Below are 16,152 nucleotides of genomic sequence, written 5' to 3' on the forward strand. Positions count from 1 at the left end.
TTTTGGGCTTTTACTGACATGTTCCAGTGAGAAATAGAAACTGGAGTGAAAACATTTTCTAAAGAAACGACTTCAGTTTAAAAATAAATTGCAAGGGATAAAGAGGGAGAAAAAGAGAAGAGTAAACAACAAAATATTTAAAAAAAAGATTCCATCCTCATGCAAGTAGATGAAAAGGAAAAGAGTAGCAAGAAAATGTATATGTGTCTTCTTGATAGGATAAGAAGAAATAAAAGAGCAAATGGAAATAGCTGAGATATATTGTATATTGTGCTCTCTTTGTCTTTGTGTGTTATTCTGTTGTTATTACCAAATGGTTCATTGAATAGACAAAGGCAAGTCATGGTTCATGCAAGGTGGTAGATGACCTCCTTCTATAACAAGATTATGTTGAGTTACTCATGTAATCAACCAACAGGGATGAAGGAAAACATAAAAAGCCATGTTTTCTCTGGCCTGGTGGGAAGTGGACACAGGTTACATGCAAAAATTGGGTAAAATAGGGGCATCACCAGTTGAAGAAAAAGGCTTGTGACAAACACACCTTTCTGCTGATACACACTTAAATGTTTGACAAAGAGTCTATTTGGTGAGAGTCGATGCAAGAAATATAGAGTCCAGCATCAGAATGCAACAAAAATGCGGTTGTACCTAACCATCCAGCTTCCCACTGTGCTTGCAAAGCATTGAGCCATATCTCAATAAGATAATGGAACCATATCCCTACAAGACATGGACCTATATCTTTTCTCGACAAGGCATTGAGCCGAATCCCAATATCAGACCATGTCCCAATAAGACATGGACCCATATCTTTTCCCTACAAGGTATTGAGCCATATCCCAATAAGATATGGAAACATGTCCCTCCAAGACATGGATCCATTTGACCCTTATCCCAACACACCATGGAGGGATGGCTACATATGCAATAATTGAGGCACCATGAACTCAGCAAATTATGTTGGAGCAAAGTGCAGTCAAGAAATCACCCTGCAAGTTCCTGGCCAAGAACTACATGACAGGAAGTGACTGACACAGTCCAGTGGTTGACCTGAATGTCATCAACCTGTGATAAGATTTCAACATACAACTATTACAACACTTTTTCTACTGTTGCTTACCTTCAGTATGATTAAAAAAAAAACCTCAGCTGAATTAAAGGCAAATCATTGGAATCAATTCAGAGTAAAAGATAAACTTTCAATTAGGAAGATGCAAATTAATCAAGGACTGTTGAGTCTAAGTGTCTGACTAACCCCAACTGATCTTTTTGAGGAGACAGCATGGTGTTGATGAGGGCAGGACATATTGTGTGGTCAACGTGGACTTTAGCAATGCTTTATTTTTCAAATAAAGCCTTTGGCCAGGTCCAACAGAAGAGGAAGATAAAAAAAATAAAAACCCATGCGGTCCATGGGGGAAGGGGAGGGGTGAAAATTGGATCCAAAACCAGGTTTCAAAGCAAGGAGCTGATGGGTAAAAACAAAGGAAAACAAAAATTAGATGCTGGAATCTGGAGCAAACAATGAGAAGCCATGCTTCGCACAGAAAGGGAGGATTTAACACATAGGTTCTCAAGCTGGGGTGTAGGAATACTTTGGGAAATAATTCAAAAAGTTGGTTTGAAAAAATAAACTTGTTTTGTTGGTGTGAAAAAAATGATTTGGGAACACTGTCAGTACGACACAATTGTGGTAACTTCCAAGTAAAATCACTTTGTTATTTTCATTTTCATAACGTGTTTTTGCTCTTCTGACGTTTCTGTTGTTTCTACTTTGTTTCTCTTATTTTAACTGTTGTTCTCCTTGGTTAACATTATAATTATATTTTTTCTGACCAGTATTATTATCATCCATTCCAAATTATCTCAATGGCGATGAGAATTCCAAATGATCTCAACAATCATGTTTCTGTGCATACCCTTTTACTTTTTCAGTTCAATAATGAGTGAGACCTGTTTTGTGCACTAGCATATTGATGAGGGGTGGGGGGAGGGGGGTTCCTGGCCCAGGTGCCAGCCTGAGGAGGACGCCAAAATCAGAAAAAAATAGGGACCCCAGAAAGTAAAGCAGTTTTGATGCACTCTCTGTGAGAAAAAAAATGTCAGAAATCGCACTAGTGTTTTTTTTCTCATTTTTGTTTAGGGTCAGTATTCTTCCTTTGATTCAATCATTACTTTTATTACATTTTTCAATTCTAAGACATACTAAAATATAGATTAATCTGTTTTAGGGAGCTTGCACTGTTGTATTAATCTGTTTCAGGGAATTTGCGCTGTTCTATATTCAAAATGAGCAGACCAAGCAAGCAAAAGGTTCATCAATATTCAAAAGAGTTCTTGAAGTTTGGGTTTCTACCTGCTGTACACGATGAACGTGCACATCTTTGACTATTATGTCAACAGACTGACAAATGAATCAATGAAAACAGGCCTTCTTGAAGCTCATTTGAGGAAATGAGGAAACTGACATCTCAACCATGTCAATTCGAAACTGCAATATTTTAAATCACTGAAAGAAAAGTTTGAAAATAGATCAAAAATCACTTCATTATTCGCTGTGCAAATTACAGCCCTGAATCGTACCCTTGAAGCGAGCTATGAAATTTCTCTGCTGATAGCAAAACATGGGAAGAATCGTATGATTGGGGAAGAACTGATTAAATCTGCAATTTCATTGTTTCTCAAAACAGTTCTGCAAAAGGATGACAAAGATGTCTGAGCAATGTCATTGAGTAATAGAACTGTCTGCAACAGAATAGATGACATGGGTCAAGATGTTATAAAACAGTGTATTGAGAAGTTGAAATCATGAAAGTTCTCAATACAAGTGGATGTATCTACCATATGGGACAATGAGGCTCTGTTATTGGGATATGTGAGATCTATTGATCAGGAAGAGTTTCAAGAAGAGATGTTGTCTTGTGAATCATTGGAAATAACCACTACTACAGTTGATAGGTACAGTAAGCTGAAAAATTATTTGGATGAAAATGAAATACCAAAGGAAAACATTGTATCTTGTACTGTAGATAGTGCACCTGATGTGATGGGTATAAAAACAGGATGTTTAAAATTAATGAAGGATGAAAATCCAAGCATGTTGGTTGTGCATTGTGTTATCTACCAAGAAAACTTAGTTGCCAAGAAAGTTTCCCCTGTTCCACACTAGATACTGCACTCTGTGATCAAGTGTATCAATGCCAAATATGAATGTCTGTTTAAGCAGTTTTATGTTGATAAAAATGCAGAACATGTGAGATTATTGCTTCACACTGAAGTAAGGCGGTTGTCAAAGGAAAACTTCTTCAAGAGGTTTATGGAACTCTTTGATCTCCTCAGTGAGTTTATGAAGGACAAACCTGAAATTAAGCTCTCTCTAACAACAGATAGCAAAGCTTATGTGAGTTACTTGATGGACATTTTTGAGAAACTAAGTACATTGAACAAGCAACTCTAAGTAGCAAATATGACACTTGTTGATGCAAAAGCAAAGATATTTGGATCCATGACACTTCTAGAATTATGCCAAAGGAATATTTCTGCAAGAAACTTCAGTCAACTCTATTGGTTGAAGAAGTTTGAGGTAACTAATGCTGCTACAAACACAGTGTTGACCATTTGAAAATGTTGGTTACCGACTTGATTGATTGATTTTGTGATTTAAAGGCAATGGATTTTCCTTCTTGGTTAACTCAGCCATTGCTGGTGGATTTATCTGAAAAACAGTGCAATACCAAGAGGGGTTATCTGAGTTGCCACATCATGAATCTGTGAAAATGAACAACAAAGTGAAAGGAACCATGATGTGGCTGTCTAATGAGATTGAAAAGAAATACTCAAACTCTACTACTTTAGCAAGGGAACTATTGATACATTTCCCATCATCTTATTTAGTAGAATGTGGCTTCAGTGTTGTTAGTGATTTGCTACAAGCAAAGAGAAACTGACTAGAAATTACAAACGTCGAGATTTAAGGCTGAAACTAACAAAATTAGTTCCTCAGATCAAAAAAAAATCTGCAGCCAATGTCAGGGGCAAGGTTCCCACTGAAGTGACGACTATTGTTGAATATGTGTTTGAGATGGTTGGCATATTGAAGTAGTAGTTGAATATGAAACAGGTGTTCCAGTGTATTCCCAACCTTAATTGCACTTGCAGTAAATGATTAAAATAAAACTTCTTTTGAATATATAACTTTTTTTTCTGCTAATGGTGGGGTGTACATTTTTCAAAAAATTAAAGTGGGGCCTAGGGCAAAAAAAGTCGAGAACCTGCTACTGTAGAATAAACCAGAGCCGTTAAGAAAAGTAGAAAAGGAAACCACAATATCATATGCATTAAGAGAAGGGCAAGGTATGATGAAAACTTGATCAATAAATTTGGAGCAAGATTGATTTGGAGGTGTTGAGATTAGAAATTGGAAAGGTGATTTGACCACAAACAGGAAAGTCTGCAGTGCTGAGATTGGAGTACAATATAGCAGATCACATAGTGTCCATAGGAAGCAAAGGTATTTAACCAATGTTTTGAGCCTGATCCCTCTGTCAAGGTATAAGGAAAAAACAGGCAGGCACCTGAATAAAAAGGATAGGGGAGGAGGGGAGAAGGGACAGGAAGACAAGCACAGACCCACAGACAAGAGGTCATAGGTGGATGTGGGTGGGAGGACAGAAGTGAAAAGAGCTGAGAAATTATAAGGGGGAAGCTCTCTAAAAGTGGAGAGAGAAGGTGGTCTGGAGATGGAGGAAAGGAAACAGAGGGACAGGGTAAGAGAAAGAGAGGAGGGGCTTCACAGAAATTGGGAATCAGTTAAGGCCATCTGGTTGGAGAGTGTCTAGACAGAATATTAGGTGCTTAGATTTTACATTTAGATATACAGCAAGGTAACAGGCCCTTTTGGCCCACGAGCCCGTGCTGCCTACTTACACCCAATTAACCTGCAACCACTGGTACGTTTCAAGTGTGAAGGAATCAGAGTCCCTGTGGAAAACCCAGGCAGACTCTGGGAGAAAGTACCAACTCTTTACAGACAGCACAGGTTTGGAACCCCGGTCCCAATCACCGGCGTTGTAACAGTGTGGCGCTAAGCACTCCACCAAATGTTTTCTTCCTCCTATTTATGAGTGGCCCTGGTTTGGCAGTGCATGAAGCCATGGACAGACACGTTGGTGTAGGAATGGGGAGTGGAATTGAAATGGCTGGCCACTGGAATGTCTCCGTTACTGTAGTGGACAGAGTGAAGGTGCTCAACGATATTAACAAATAATATTAAACAGCGATGAGTAGGGAAACTGCTCAGATGAACATAAGAATTTAAGAGATATTTTATTGAGCGATTTGAGCTTTCTTCACCATTTAGTAAGTTTTATAGCTCATCCCTCATGCTTAAATGCAAGGTTTTTCCTTTAACCTCTTTACAACAATGTGGTATCCAAATGCTCCAGAGAATTATAAGTTTGAAAACTCTCTGAGTGGAGACTTTCCTGCTCATGTCAGACTCCACAAAGGGGAAGGGGAAGGTGTCCTTCATATCTGTTCCCTCATCTTCGCTCCAGGAATGGCAGCAGGATCCCACTCATTCAAATAAGGTCACTGACCTTATTTTTCTGGTTTTGCTAGTTCCACCTTTCAAAAATAATGTGACAATGGTGCCATTAGATCCTGTAGAGGCCTAACTAAATAAAATCATTGGACCAAAATGTATCTAAATGAAACGCAGAACATCATTTACTAACTTCAAGTTAAATACCAAATACACAACAGAGAAACACACAAAATGTTGGAGCAAATTAGTCGGTAGTACATTGTGGATTTCCAGTGTCCATGGAAAGCAAAGGATAGTTAACATTTCAGGTGGTAACCCTTCATCAGGAATCTGCAATCTTTCTTGCCTGCCTTCTTTGAATACACGAGACATTGGTTGCCTTTGATACAATAAAGTTGTCAACGATGATTAAACTAAATGCATGAATCAGATGATTCCAAGAGGAGAATTCATTAATATACCACGAAGACTAATGCAGGATCAGCAGAGTCGGTTAGACGTGAACTTTACGGGACTGTGAGAGGGTGTTAGCCTCAGTTATGTCAGAGAGTCATACAGAACCGTAACAGCAGCCCAAGTGCACGCTGACAATCAAACACCCATTTTAACTAATCCGATACCAATCCCAGTGTATTACTTCCACATTCCCATCAACTTATCCCCAGATTTTATCACTTTGCTAATGCAATGGGGAGAATTTATAGTAACCAATTAATTTTCCTACATTTTCTATTATTGCTTCGGATTTCTAGCATCTGGAAATGCTTATTTTATTTTTATTAAAGATGAACCTTTAAATTACTCTCGAGAGTTCTGCTCCAAGATGAAAATTCCTGATTCACTCAAGCTGGAGTGGTTATTGTTAATCCTCCTTATGCAGGACTCTTTTTACAACTTTGTAGTGATCTCTTCCCCAAAACATAGATTTCCATTCCCACCTGAATGAAGGGCTCAACCCAAAACACTGATTATGTACTTTAATTTGGCTACATATATAAAGAACACTGTTTGACCAGCTGAGTTTCTCCAGCACATTGTACTTTTACTTCGAACATGGAGTCTGAATCAAAATCAGAATTTATTCTCATGAACCCGACACAAAATTTGTTTTGTGCCAGCGTCACAGTGCAAACATTCATATTATGAACCATCTTACAACAATAGTATATATAAAAAAAGTAGTGGATGAAAAGTAAGGCAGAGTCTTTGGTTCATTGACTATTGAGGAATCTGATGGCAGCGGGGAAGAAGCTGCCCTTGTACCGCTAAGTGCTCAACTTTAGGCTCCTGTACCTTTTTCCTGATGGTAGCAGAGTGAAGAGGGCATGGCCTGGGTGGTGGGCACCTTGGAGGATAGAGGCTACCTTTTTAAAACACTGTCTCATGTAGATGTGCTCAATGGAGTGAAGTCTGGTGCCTGCGATGTTGCAGGCCCATTTAACAACCCTCTGGAGTTTTTTTCTTGTCCTGAGATTTGGCACCTCCATACCAGTGATGCAACCAACCACAATGCTCTCCACCTTTAGAGGTTTTTGAGAGTCTTCGATGACACACTGAATCTCCTCAAACGCCTCACAAAGTATGGCCGCTGGTGAGCCTTCTTTGTGATTGCATCAACATGGAGGCATCAGGACAGATCCTCAGAGATGGTGACACCCAGGAGATTGAAGTTCTTGACTCTCTCCACTACTGAGCCCTCGATGAGGACTGGGGCGTGTTCCCCCGACTTCCTCCTGAAGTCCACAATCATTCCCTTGGTTTTGCTAACATTGAGCACAAGATTGTTGGTGCGACACCATTCAATGAGCTAATGTATCTCCCTCCTGTACACTTCCTCATTGCCATTTGTGATTCTGCCGACAACTATGGTGTCATCTGCAAATTTGTAGATAGCATTAGAATTGTGCCTGGCCACACAGTCATGGGTGTATAATGAGTAGAGCAGTGGACTAAGCCTGTATCCTTGGGGTGGGCCTGTGTTGATGATCAGTGAGGAGGAGATGCTGTTTCCAATTCATACTAACTGCGGTCTTCCAATGAGAAAGTCAAGGATCCAGTTATAGAAGGAGGTTCAGAAGCTGAGAGTTTGTAGCTTCTTGACCAGCACTGAAGGCATAATGGTATTGAAGGCTGAGCTGCAGTTGATTAAGAAGAGTCAAATGCATGAATTGCTGTTTTTGAGGTGATCCAGAGCTGAGTGGAGAGCCAGCGATATTGCATCTGCTGTGGAACGATTGTGACAATAGGCGAGTCTGCAGACTGTTCATGTTTTCTTTCCTATTCCTCTAATATGTCACACATAAATCAGGAACTTCCAGGCAACAACCTTTCAAATGTGCTTCTTTGTACTACATTGGATCAGGTTGGTTTCACAAAAGTAGATTAACATCCTTGACGCAGCATGGAGTTTTGCTGAGTAATTGAATGGATTAATTATGCCCAATGGCACATCTTCAAACTTTTAGCCCAATTCAAGGAACAGAATTGTTTAATAACATTGATTTAATTTCTTATACACTCTATACTTTGAATTACACTGACTTTCCATTTTTATTCCTATGAGTGTTGTTTGCAATCTAACAGCTTGTAAGAAAAAAAAACTGTTCCAGTGATTTAGTTATTTTTCTTAACCCATGCCCTTGGTGATTTGACACTTAAATTGTACAATTAATCTTTGACATTCACAATGCAATTGCAGGTACATGTATTTAATCACTACCTACTGAATTCAGAATACTTCTTAATTGGGGTTTATCCAGAAAAGTTGCAATCTGATGGCATAAGAAACAGCCTGTGATTGCTGACAATTTCTTTCTCGCAGCTCTGCAAGATTATTCTGACTCCGTCGCCGAGGTTAGAAGTGCAATGAGTTGCTCAGATGATCTCTTACAGTTTGAATCCCACGAGGAAGGCATATATCTGAACTGCAAGAGAACTATAAAATTTATAAAGTGTAGCACAACCATGGTTCTCAATCTGTTCCAAATCCTTTCATTTCCTTTTCAGAATTAATTTCAACTCGATTTGCATTTGGACCATGTCCTCTTCCATGAATTTCATTCCTCTGGAATATTTGTGGCTGTTTCTTCTTGCGTGTAATTCATTTAGTGCAAATGAAGATTCTTCTTCTTTGGCTTGGCTTCGCGGACGAAGATTTATGGAGTTGTTTGTCCACGTCAGCTGCAGGCTCGTTTGTGGCTGATAAGTCCGATGCGGGACAGGCAGATACGGTTGCAGCGGTTGCAAGGAAAAATTGGTTGGTTGGGGTTTGGTGTTGGGTTTTTCCTCCTTTGTCTTTTGTCAGTGAGGTGCGCTCTGCAGTCTTCTTCAAAGGAGGTTGCTAGATTACCTTTAAATATTATATACCCACATATATCGTTATGAGTAAATGCATTCGGAAATTCCATTTCCTGAGGATTTTATTGCTCAACTATATTCTTGGAGTCAGAGGAAGAAACGTGCAGGGAGCTGAAGTCAATTTGACTGAAAATCGGCACAGGGACTGCAGGCAGGATTTATTCATGTTCTCCATTGACTAGACATTCAGCAGCAGAGAAGCATCTCCAGATAAATTTGGGCCTCAAAGCTGGCCAGCACCTTGCAGAATGGAAGTACAGTATATCACAGTCATGCAGTGTATTTGACAAAAATGGACACTGATCATCCGAAGTTGCTGTGGTCAAAGAAAGTGCTGTATCATCCCAACAAACATTGGCCTCAAACACTGGTCGATACACCAACAATTCTCTCTATCAGGACACATGATAACATTCATATTCACAGTGATTCTCTTTATTGGCGAAAATATCATCCCCAAAACCTCACATCTAGCGTAGAGAGAACACTAGCTTTTTAACCATGACAGGTGCATCACCTAAAAACATTGCACCACATCGACTGACACCCTCTACTCATCTGGAGGATCATGTGCTACAGAAGTAGAGGCAGTCGGAGCTGACCAGAGGGGAGCAGGCACACCAGCATGCAACAATCTATGAATTTAAATTAAATTGAAATTCAGACATACAGCACTGAAACAGGCCCATCCGGCCTAAGGGCCTATGATGTCAAATATCCTAAATAACCTAGAAATCCCATATATTTTGAACAGTGGGAGGAAACCGGAGCTCCCAGAGGAAACCCACGCCAACACAGGGAGAACATACAAGCTCCTTACAGACAGCATCAGATTCAAACCCCGATCACTGGCACTGCAATAGCGTTGAGCTAACAGCGATACTAACCATGCTGCCCTGATATTGGCTTTTATATTGCAGCTAAAAAGTTTGCCATCTAATGTCTGAATTCTGAAGGGGAAGCTCCACTGCTGTCCCAATTAGTCAGGCACCTACGATCATTGCTGTGGAATGTAGGGTTCGAAACGGTGTCGTCACATTACAGCAATCTAAATAGTGGCATGCAAGAGCTGGAACCAAGTGAATGGGTCTGTGATTGTTGCCATTACATTCAGATAACCCTTTTGTATCATCTGGGGCAGCCCAAACCACTTCTCTTTCTCCACTCATTCACCATGAAGCCACCAATATTCTTCCCCACATGGGATCGGACATGGCTCATCCTACTGATGTTCATTTGGCTTTCTTGAGCTTTATCATCAGGAAACAAGAATCGGCACTGCCAGTTCCTCATCTAATCGCAAGATGGCCATTTAAAATGAGTTACTGTCACTGTTTAATAGTACGTATTATTTGAGCGATGAAGTGAAAGATAGGAGGGAGATATATGAGGTTTATTTTGTCGATGAATGTGAGTGAGTGAGAGTGTTGAGATGGTGAGTGTGCGTATGTGAGTGAGAGTGTGTACATATTGTAGGTCTCTTATCATAGAAACACTATCATTTGGTTTCATTTGGATCACAATCTTCCCTATGATATTAAGATCATTTCAGAGATGACGGCTTTTATCTGTTACAAATTATAATAACAATATTAATCACAAAAAATTGCAGCCTGAGCAAAGTGAAATTTTTACCTCTACAAAGGCACAAATTTGGAACATCTTCTTCATCATTCTATGTTCAAAGACTTACTTATCCAATTAACTGATTTTTTTTTACTATTAATTGAATTTATTTTAAAATGTTAAATGTTTAAATTTTTAAAATAAATTTCAATTTCATACAGCATGGTAACAGGCCATTTTGGCCCATGAGGCCATGCTTCCCAGTTACACCCAGTATGTTTCGAATGGTGGGAGGGCACCGCAGCCCCTGAAGGAACCCCACACAGATACGGGGAGAAAGTACAGAGAGCATGGGATTCGAATCCCGGCCTCGTGAGAGGCAGTTATTGCCTTTCCTCAGGATGTTTATTAACTTCTGGAAAATTAGGGCAGCTATCACAGGGGATGGGGGGAACCTTTGTTCCAAAATCACCAGCTAGTTCGGTGAGGTCCTACCGGTTTTGTTGACCACAACTTGGAGAATGGAAAGGAAAGAGGTTCGTCTCTGATTCCTGAAACAATGAACAAGGCACTGGATGAACTCAGTGAGTTGAGCAGTGTGAGTGGGATAGAAAGAATTGTCAATGTTTCAGGCCAGAACCCTTCATCAAGCATCCTCAATTCTCCGCTTGATTTCAAAGTCCGATTCCTTTCGATTTGGCTGTTGCATGAAATAGTTTTAAGTTTAGAGTCCTTGTAGAGCACGTCGAAAGAATCAAAGGCTTGCTGATCCAAACCAAGGCTTTTATTCACATGTAGGTCGACCAGTCCAGAATGACCTGGTCTGGCTAGGAGCAACCCTTTAAGACCTGCCAGTAGGCTCTCAGCCAATCACAGTCATCCTGCACTACAATCTGTACATATACACATTGGTGATAGAACCTGTACCATCACAATATTATCATCATGTTCCACCAAAACATGCTACGTGTACAGACATTCCCCAGCTGAATAAGTTGCAAAGCACATCATTGCTCTGTCACCTCTGCCCTTTTCCCTCAATTAGAGCTGTCATGAATGTTTGAACATTTGAAGCAGCTACAGGCTGGCCTAATTGAAAATTCAACTCCAAGGTAATTTATTGACAAGCAACTGAGGATTACCTTACCTGAATGGATATGGTATCTCAGGAATGTTGGTGACCTTCTATACTAACTTGCCATCCGTTCATCCGTTGTCTATTACTGAACCAGTTAGATTTAAAAAAAAACATCTGAACAACATGTATTACTACTTTGGCAATGTTTCAGGAAGGCACTCTGTAATTTTATTATTGCCTAGAAGTTTGACCCACTCAGTTTTGGATTTTCTTTGCCTTTTGACACCAGTAAATGAGGCAGCTTTTTTTTAAAGCTTTTATGATCATATTACTATGGATGAGATTATCTGTATAAACTTTCATTATATTATCTAATCTCAATGAATAAACAAAGATACCCTCCCTAAATTTGAGGATCTACATTGAACTCAAGACAGTAAGAATTCATACCAGCTCATTTGTCCTTTCAGTTGTACTACCCAAATTCTTATAGAAATCATTGAGATGTTATTATTTGGTTTCAGCCCACTTGAAAATATTATCTACTAAACTGACTTAAGAGTTGTCAATAGAAATGTTCTGAAACTAAATCCTGGCCTTCTAAGTGGAGTGGGCTTTCATATAAGCAGCATTCAAGGCTATGAAGTTTGGAAAAATCTGGTATATCCTCTTGTTGATCTCTAATGTTTGGAGATTAGGTTGCCTTAATAATATTCTTTATCTGACCTGTTGTTAAAAAAAACTATCATCATCTTTACCATCACTCTTGACTTTTGCCTTCAGTAGGGAAATACTGCTGGTCTATTCACATCACTCTGGACATTCAAGAGCTTTAAAGAAAGGTTAATAAAACATCCTAGGATGCTGCTCTTTTATACATATTACACTTTTCTTCCCCTGTGCAGTTAAGAGAATTTAACATAATCGCTAAAATGCATATGTTGATAATTTTGTGCACTTGTGTTGTACCAAAGGAATGCTTGGAATTTAGAAGGGAGCCAGAATATCTCCATGTTTGACGCCAACCATAAGAGAGAAGTAACACTACATCATGTTACACATGCAGAGCAAAGCTGGTGCAATAACTGCATTATAGTCCTTTCTGATTTACCAACACTTTATGTGTGTATGGGCATGAAACACGCAGAACTATATTCTCTTAAACTAATAAAACCATAGTCGCTCAGTTTCAAAAATATCCACTTTTTGTACTTTCTGAAATCAATATCCAATTCAAACCTTCTCAAAGTAAGGTGTCACTCAAAGACAGCACATGCACACTCCCTCTATATTATCCATGCAGTTAAATAGGATCAGAAGTTATTTCAGCAATTTCATCCTCTTGCCAGGGAAGCTGCATGCACAGGGAGTGTGGGCTAAAGATAAGGATTACCAATCAGATTCTTCCATTCTCATTCTCTTCAAGCAAGGCTCCTACTAGAAGCATGTGATTGTTGAACTATCATATATGCCGGCATATGAGTTGGCTCTGTGTAAGGCGACCCCATGAATTTCCCTCTAAAATGTAGGTTTTGAGCTATGCTCGCTGTATAACCAAGTCTGGCACTTACTGCTGACCAGTGGAGTGATGCTGTACATTTAATATACAAATTCACAATATTTTAAAAGCAAATTACCCAGTGAAGATTAAAACTTTATCAGCATGTTTTAAAATAAACCACTGTTGGCTCCTTTAACAGGCTGTTTAAAGCCTGTACAGAGCCGACAGCAGTCAGATTGGAGTGGGGGGTGTGGGGGGGTGATGAGATTCGCTCTTAATGTTCATATTTTAAACTTAATGCAGGGGAATGCTGAAGTTAAGGTTCATACTTTAAACTTGCCATGGGAGAGCGCTAAGATTCGCTGTTAACGTTCATATTTTAAACAATGCAGGGGAGCGCTGAGAATTTACTGTTAAGGTTCGTATTTTATACTTGGTGTGTAAGTCAACCTCTGGTGTTGGCCAGTCATTTTTATTGTCCAAGGACCATTTTATATGCTGGCATATATGGTAATCTTCCATTAACTGGTTTACACATCTTCGGAGATCAACCATTGGTTCTTTAATAACTGCTGCTATTCCTTTTTACTTTCTAAATGGAGAAAAATAGAAAGTACGCTATTAGATGCAAGAGCTACAGATAAACTCAATTGATAGCAACTGATTGCATTGATGCAAAGGATTGAAAATCATTGCTGTGTAATTTAGTTGGTAATCATTGCTCACAGCAGGTCAGGTACATGAAAACAGAACATTTAACCTTGGGAATCAGAAAACAACAAAATTAATCCAGGATGCCCTTGGAAAAAAAATTAATGCACAATGATTATGTTTCTGGTGCCTTACAAAAAAAAGCAAACAGCTCAAGAAAAAAAAATCTCACAGTTGGAATTCATCCAAACATTGACAACTCCAGCTTTCAGCTCCTTTATTACAAAAGTGTTGAATTCAAATAACTTAATCAGTAGAAACACTTGGTTCCCAAGGTGATTCTTTCCCCCCCCCCCCGTTTTTTTCCACTCTTTCTCTGCCTTTATCCTTCAGTCCTTGTGTTTAGCCTCTCTCTCTCTTCATTTATCTTGTCAAATACATTACTTTAATAATAGGACACGAAGTTGGAGGTGTGGCAGAAAGTGAAGAAGGCTGCAACAGGATATAGGCAGGGTGCAGAGTTGGGTGGAATAGTGGCAAATGGAGTTCAATCCAGATAAGTGTGAGGTGATGCATTTTGGGAGGTCAAACCTAATGGCAGGATTCTTAACGATGTAGAATAACAGAGGAATTTTGGGGTCCAAATCCATAGATCTCTCAAGATGCTGCACAGATTGATAGGGTAAGAAGATTAATGGTATGCTGGCCTTCATTAGTCGGGGAATTGAGTTCAAGAGTCGACCAGTAATGCTGTAGCTCTATAAAACTCTGGAATATTGTGTTCAGTTCTGGTTACCTCATTACAAGTAGGATGTGGAACCTATGGAGATTAATCACGATGTTCCCTGGATTGGAGAATGTGTCTTATGAGGCAAGAATAGCTGAGCTAGGGCTTATTTTTTTGAAATCAAGAAGGTTGAGAGGTGACTTAATAGAGGCCCACCTGATAGTTGGATAGCCAGCACCTTTTTTCCCAGGGTGAGAATAGCAAACATCAGTGCACCTGGATGAAAGTAAAATAAAAGGCTATGAGGTAAGTAGGTTTAGTTTTTTGTATAGGTGTATATAGGTCAGCACATCATGAGCCGAAGAGCCTGTACTGTGCAGTGATGTTCTACGTAGGATTCATTTATTTAAATAAAATTCATATAATTAGCAATGCATGAGATAATTGTGCAACTGAATAAGCAGATGAACTTGGAGTATGATTCCATTATATGTAGGTTTACAATTGACAGTATTTGTTCAACCTGCATATAAAATTGGAACTTCCGGGTATCCATTGATTTACACCAGTCAATCCTGTTGCGAGCTCTCTATCTGCCTGCATGATTCATCAGAACATGTGGTGGAGTGCGTCCCATTTACCTCTGAGCAGGAGTAGAGGAATAAGGGCTAATCCTGCATTACCAGAGGGCGAGGCACAGTTTATCACCCTGCCCTCTCAGATTAAAAAATGGAAAGGCAGTGAAGAAAAGAACCAGCATTGTTCTGAAGTTTGTTAAACTGATGAGGGAAGAAACTGTCAGGGTGAATAGAATGAGAGACTACCAAGGGAGCACCTAATCCTATGATCTGTTTGGGACTCCACTTTTTATACAAGAGTGAGTTTTGCCTTCTTCTTAAAATTCACTCCTGCACTGTTACCACTCCTCATCATTGATGTACATTTATCTCCCTGACCACCACATACTGAATTTAAAATCTCTTCTGCAGATATAACCATATAACCATATAACCGTTTACAGCACGGAAACAGGCCATGTCGGCCCTTCAAGTCCGTACCGGTTCACTTGAACAACTCCACTAGCTCCTCCGCAAAAATATATGGGTTGGGTCAACATTGAGGGCTGAAGGGACTGAACTGTGCTGTAGTGTTCTATATTCTAATTCTCTGATGACATTCCTACGACAGGCAAGAGTAAAATATTTTAGGCAGAAGTATTGTAGTTTTTCTATTACTTTACCTCCAGGAGCAATGTGATTTTGGTAAAATGGGTCAAAAATTTGTATTACCAGGTCTTTTCAACTTTTACACTGCTTTGAGGGTCTATTCACGATTTAAAGTACATCCCCTCCAGTTTACTATCACTTTTCCTTAACGTTAATCTCATCATTTTTGAGTTTGTTCCTTCTCTTTGCCTCAAGTAGCACCTTGATTCTACTTTTGGGAAGCCCTTCCATAACGCTTTTGCACTCCCTTTACCCTCAGAAACCTAACATATTATCAGTCACCTCTCCTCATCTAATATTTTAATTAATCATAGGAGAGTTTTGTTTATATTTATTCCTCTTAAATCATTTTTACTTCCTCTCATTAAAGTGTTTTAAGGCATCTTCCATGTTAAAAGATGCTTTAACGTAGATAAAATGCTCTTGTAGCTTATATATTTGCTCAATTAGATCCAATCATTAATCCTAGAACATAGGAAATAAAAATGAGCCCCTGTT

At 39.3% G+C, this 16,152-nt stretch overlaps 1 protein-coding gene across 2 annotated transcripts in view; it reads right to left on the reverse strand.

Annotated features, from left to right (window-relative positions):
- slc6a2 (solute carrier family 6 member 2) overlaps positions 1-16,152 on the reverse strand; it is a 126,381-nt gene that overhangs the window by 83,450 nt on the left and 26,779 nt on the right. Inside the window, exon 4 of one of the 2 annotated variants that reach the window (XM_069901562.1) lies at positions 14,645-14,704. The exons of the other annotated variant lie outside the window; for it this stretch is intronic. Coding sequence (XP_069757663.1) covers positions 14,645-14,704 — 60 coding nt within the window. The remainder of the gene's footprint in view (positions 1-14,644; positions 14,705-16,152) is intronic. 2 annotated transcript variants of the gene reach the window in all.

The sequence above is a fragment of the Narcine bancroftii genome, chromosome 10 (assembly GCF_036971445.1).
Source record: "Narcine bancroftii isolate sNarBan1 chromosome 10, sNarBan1.hap1, whole genome shotgun sequence".
Taxonomy (NCBI): Eukaryota; Metazoa; Chordata; class Chondrichthyes; order Torpediniformes; family Narcinidae; genus Narcine; species Narcine bancroftii.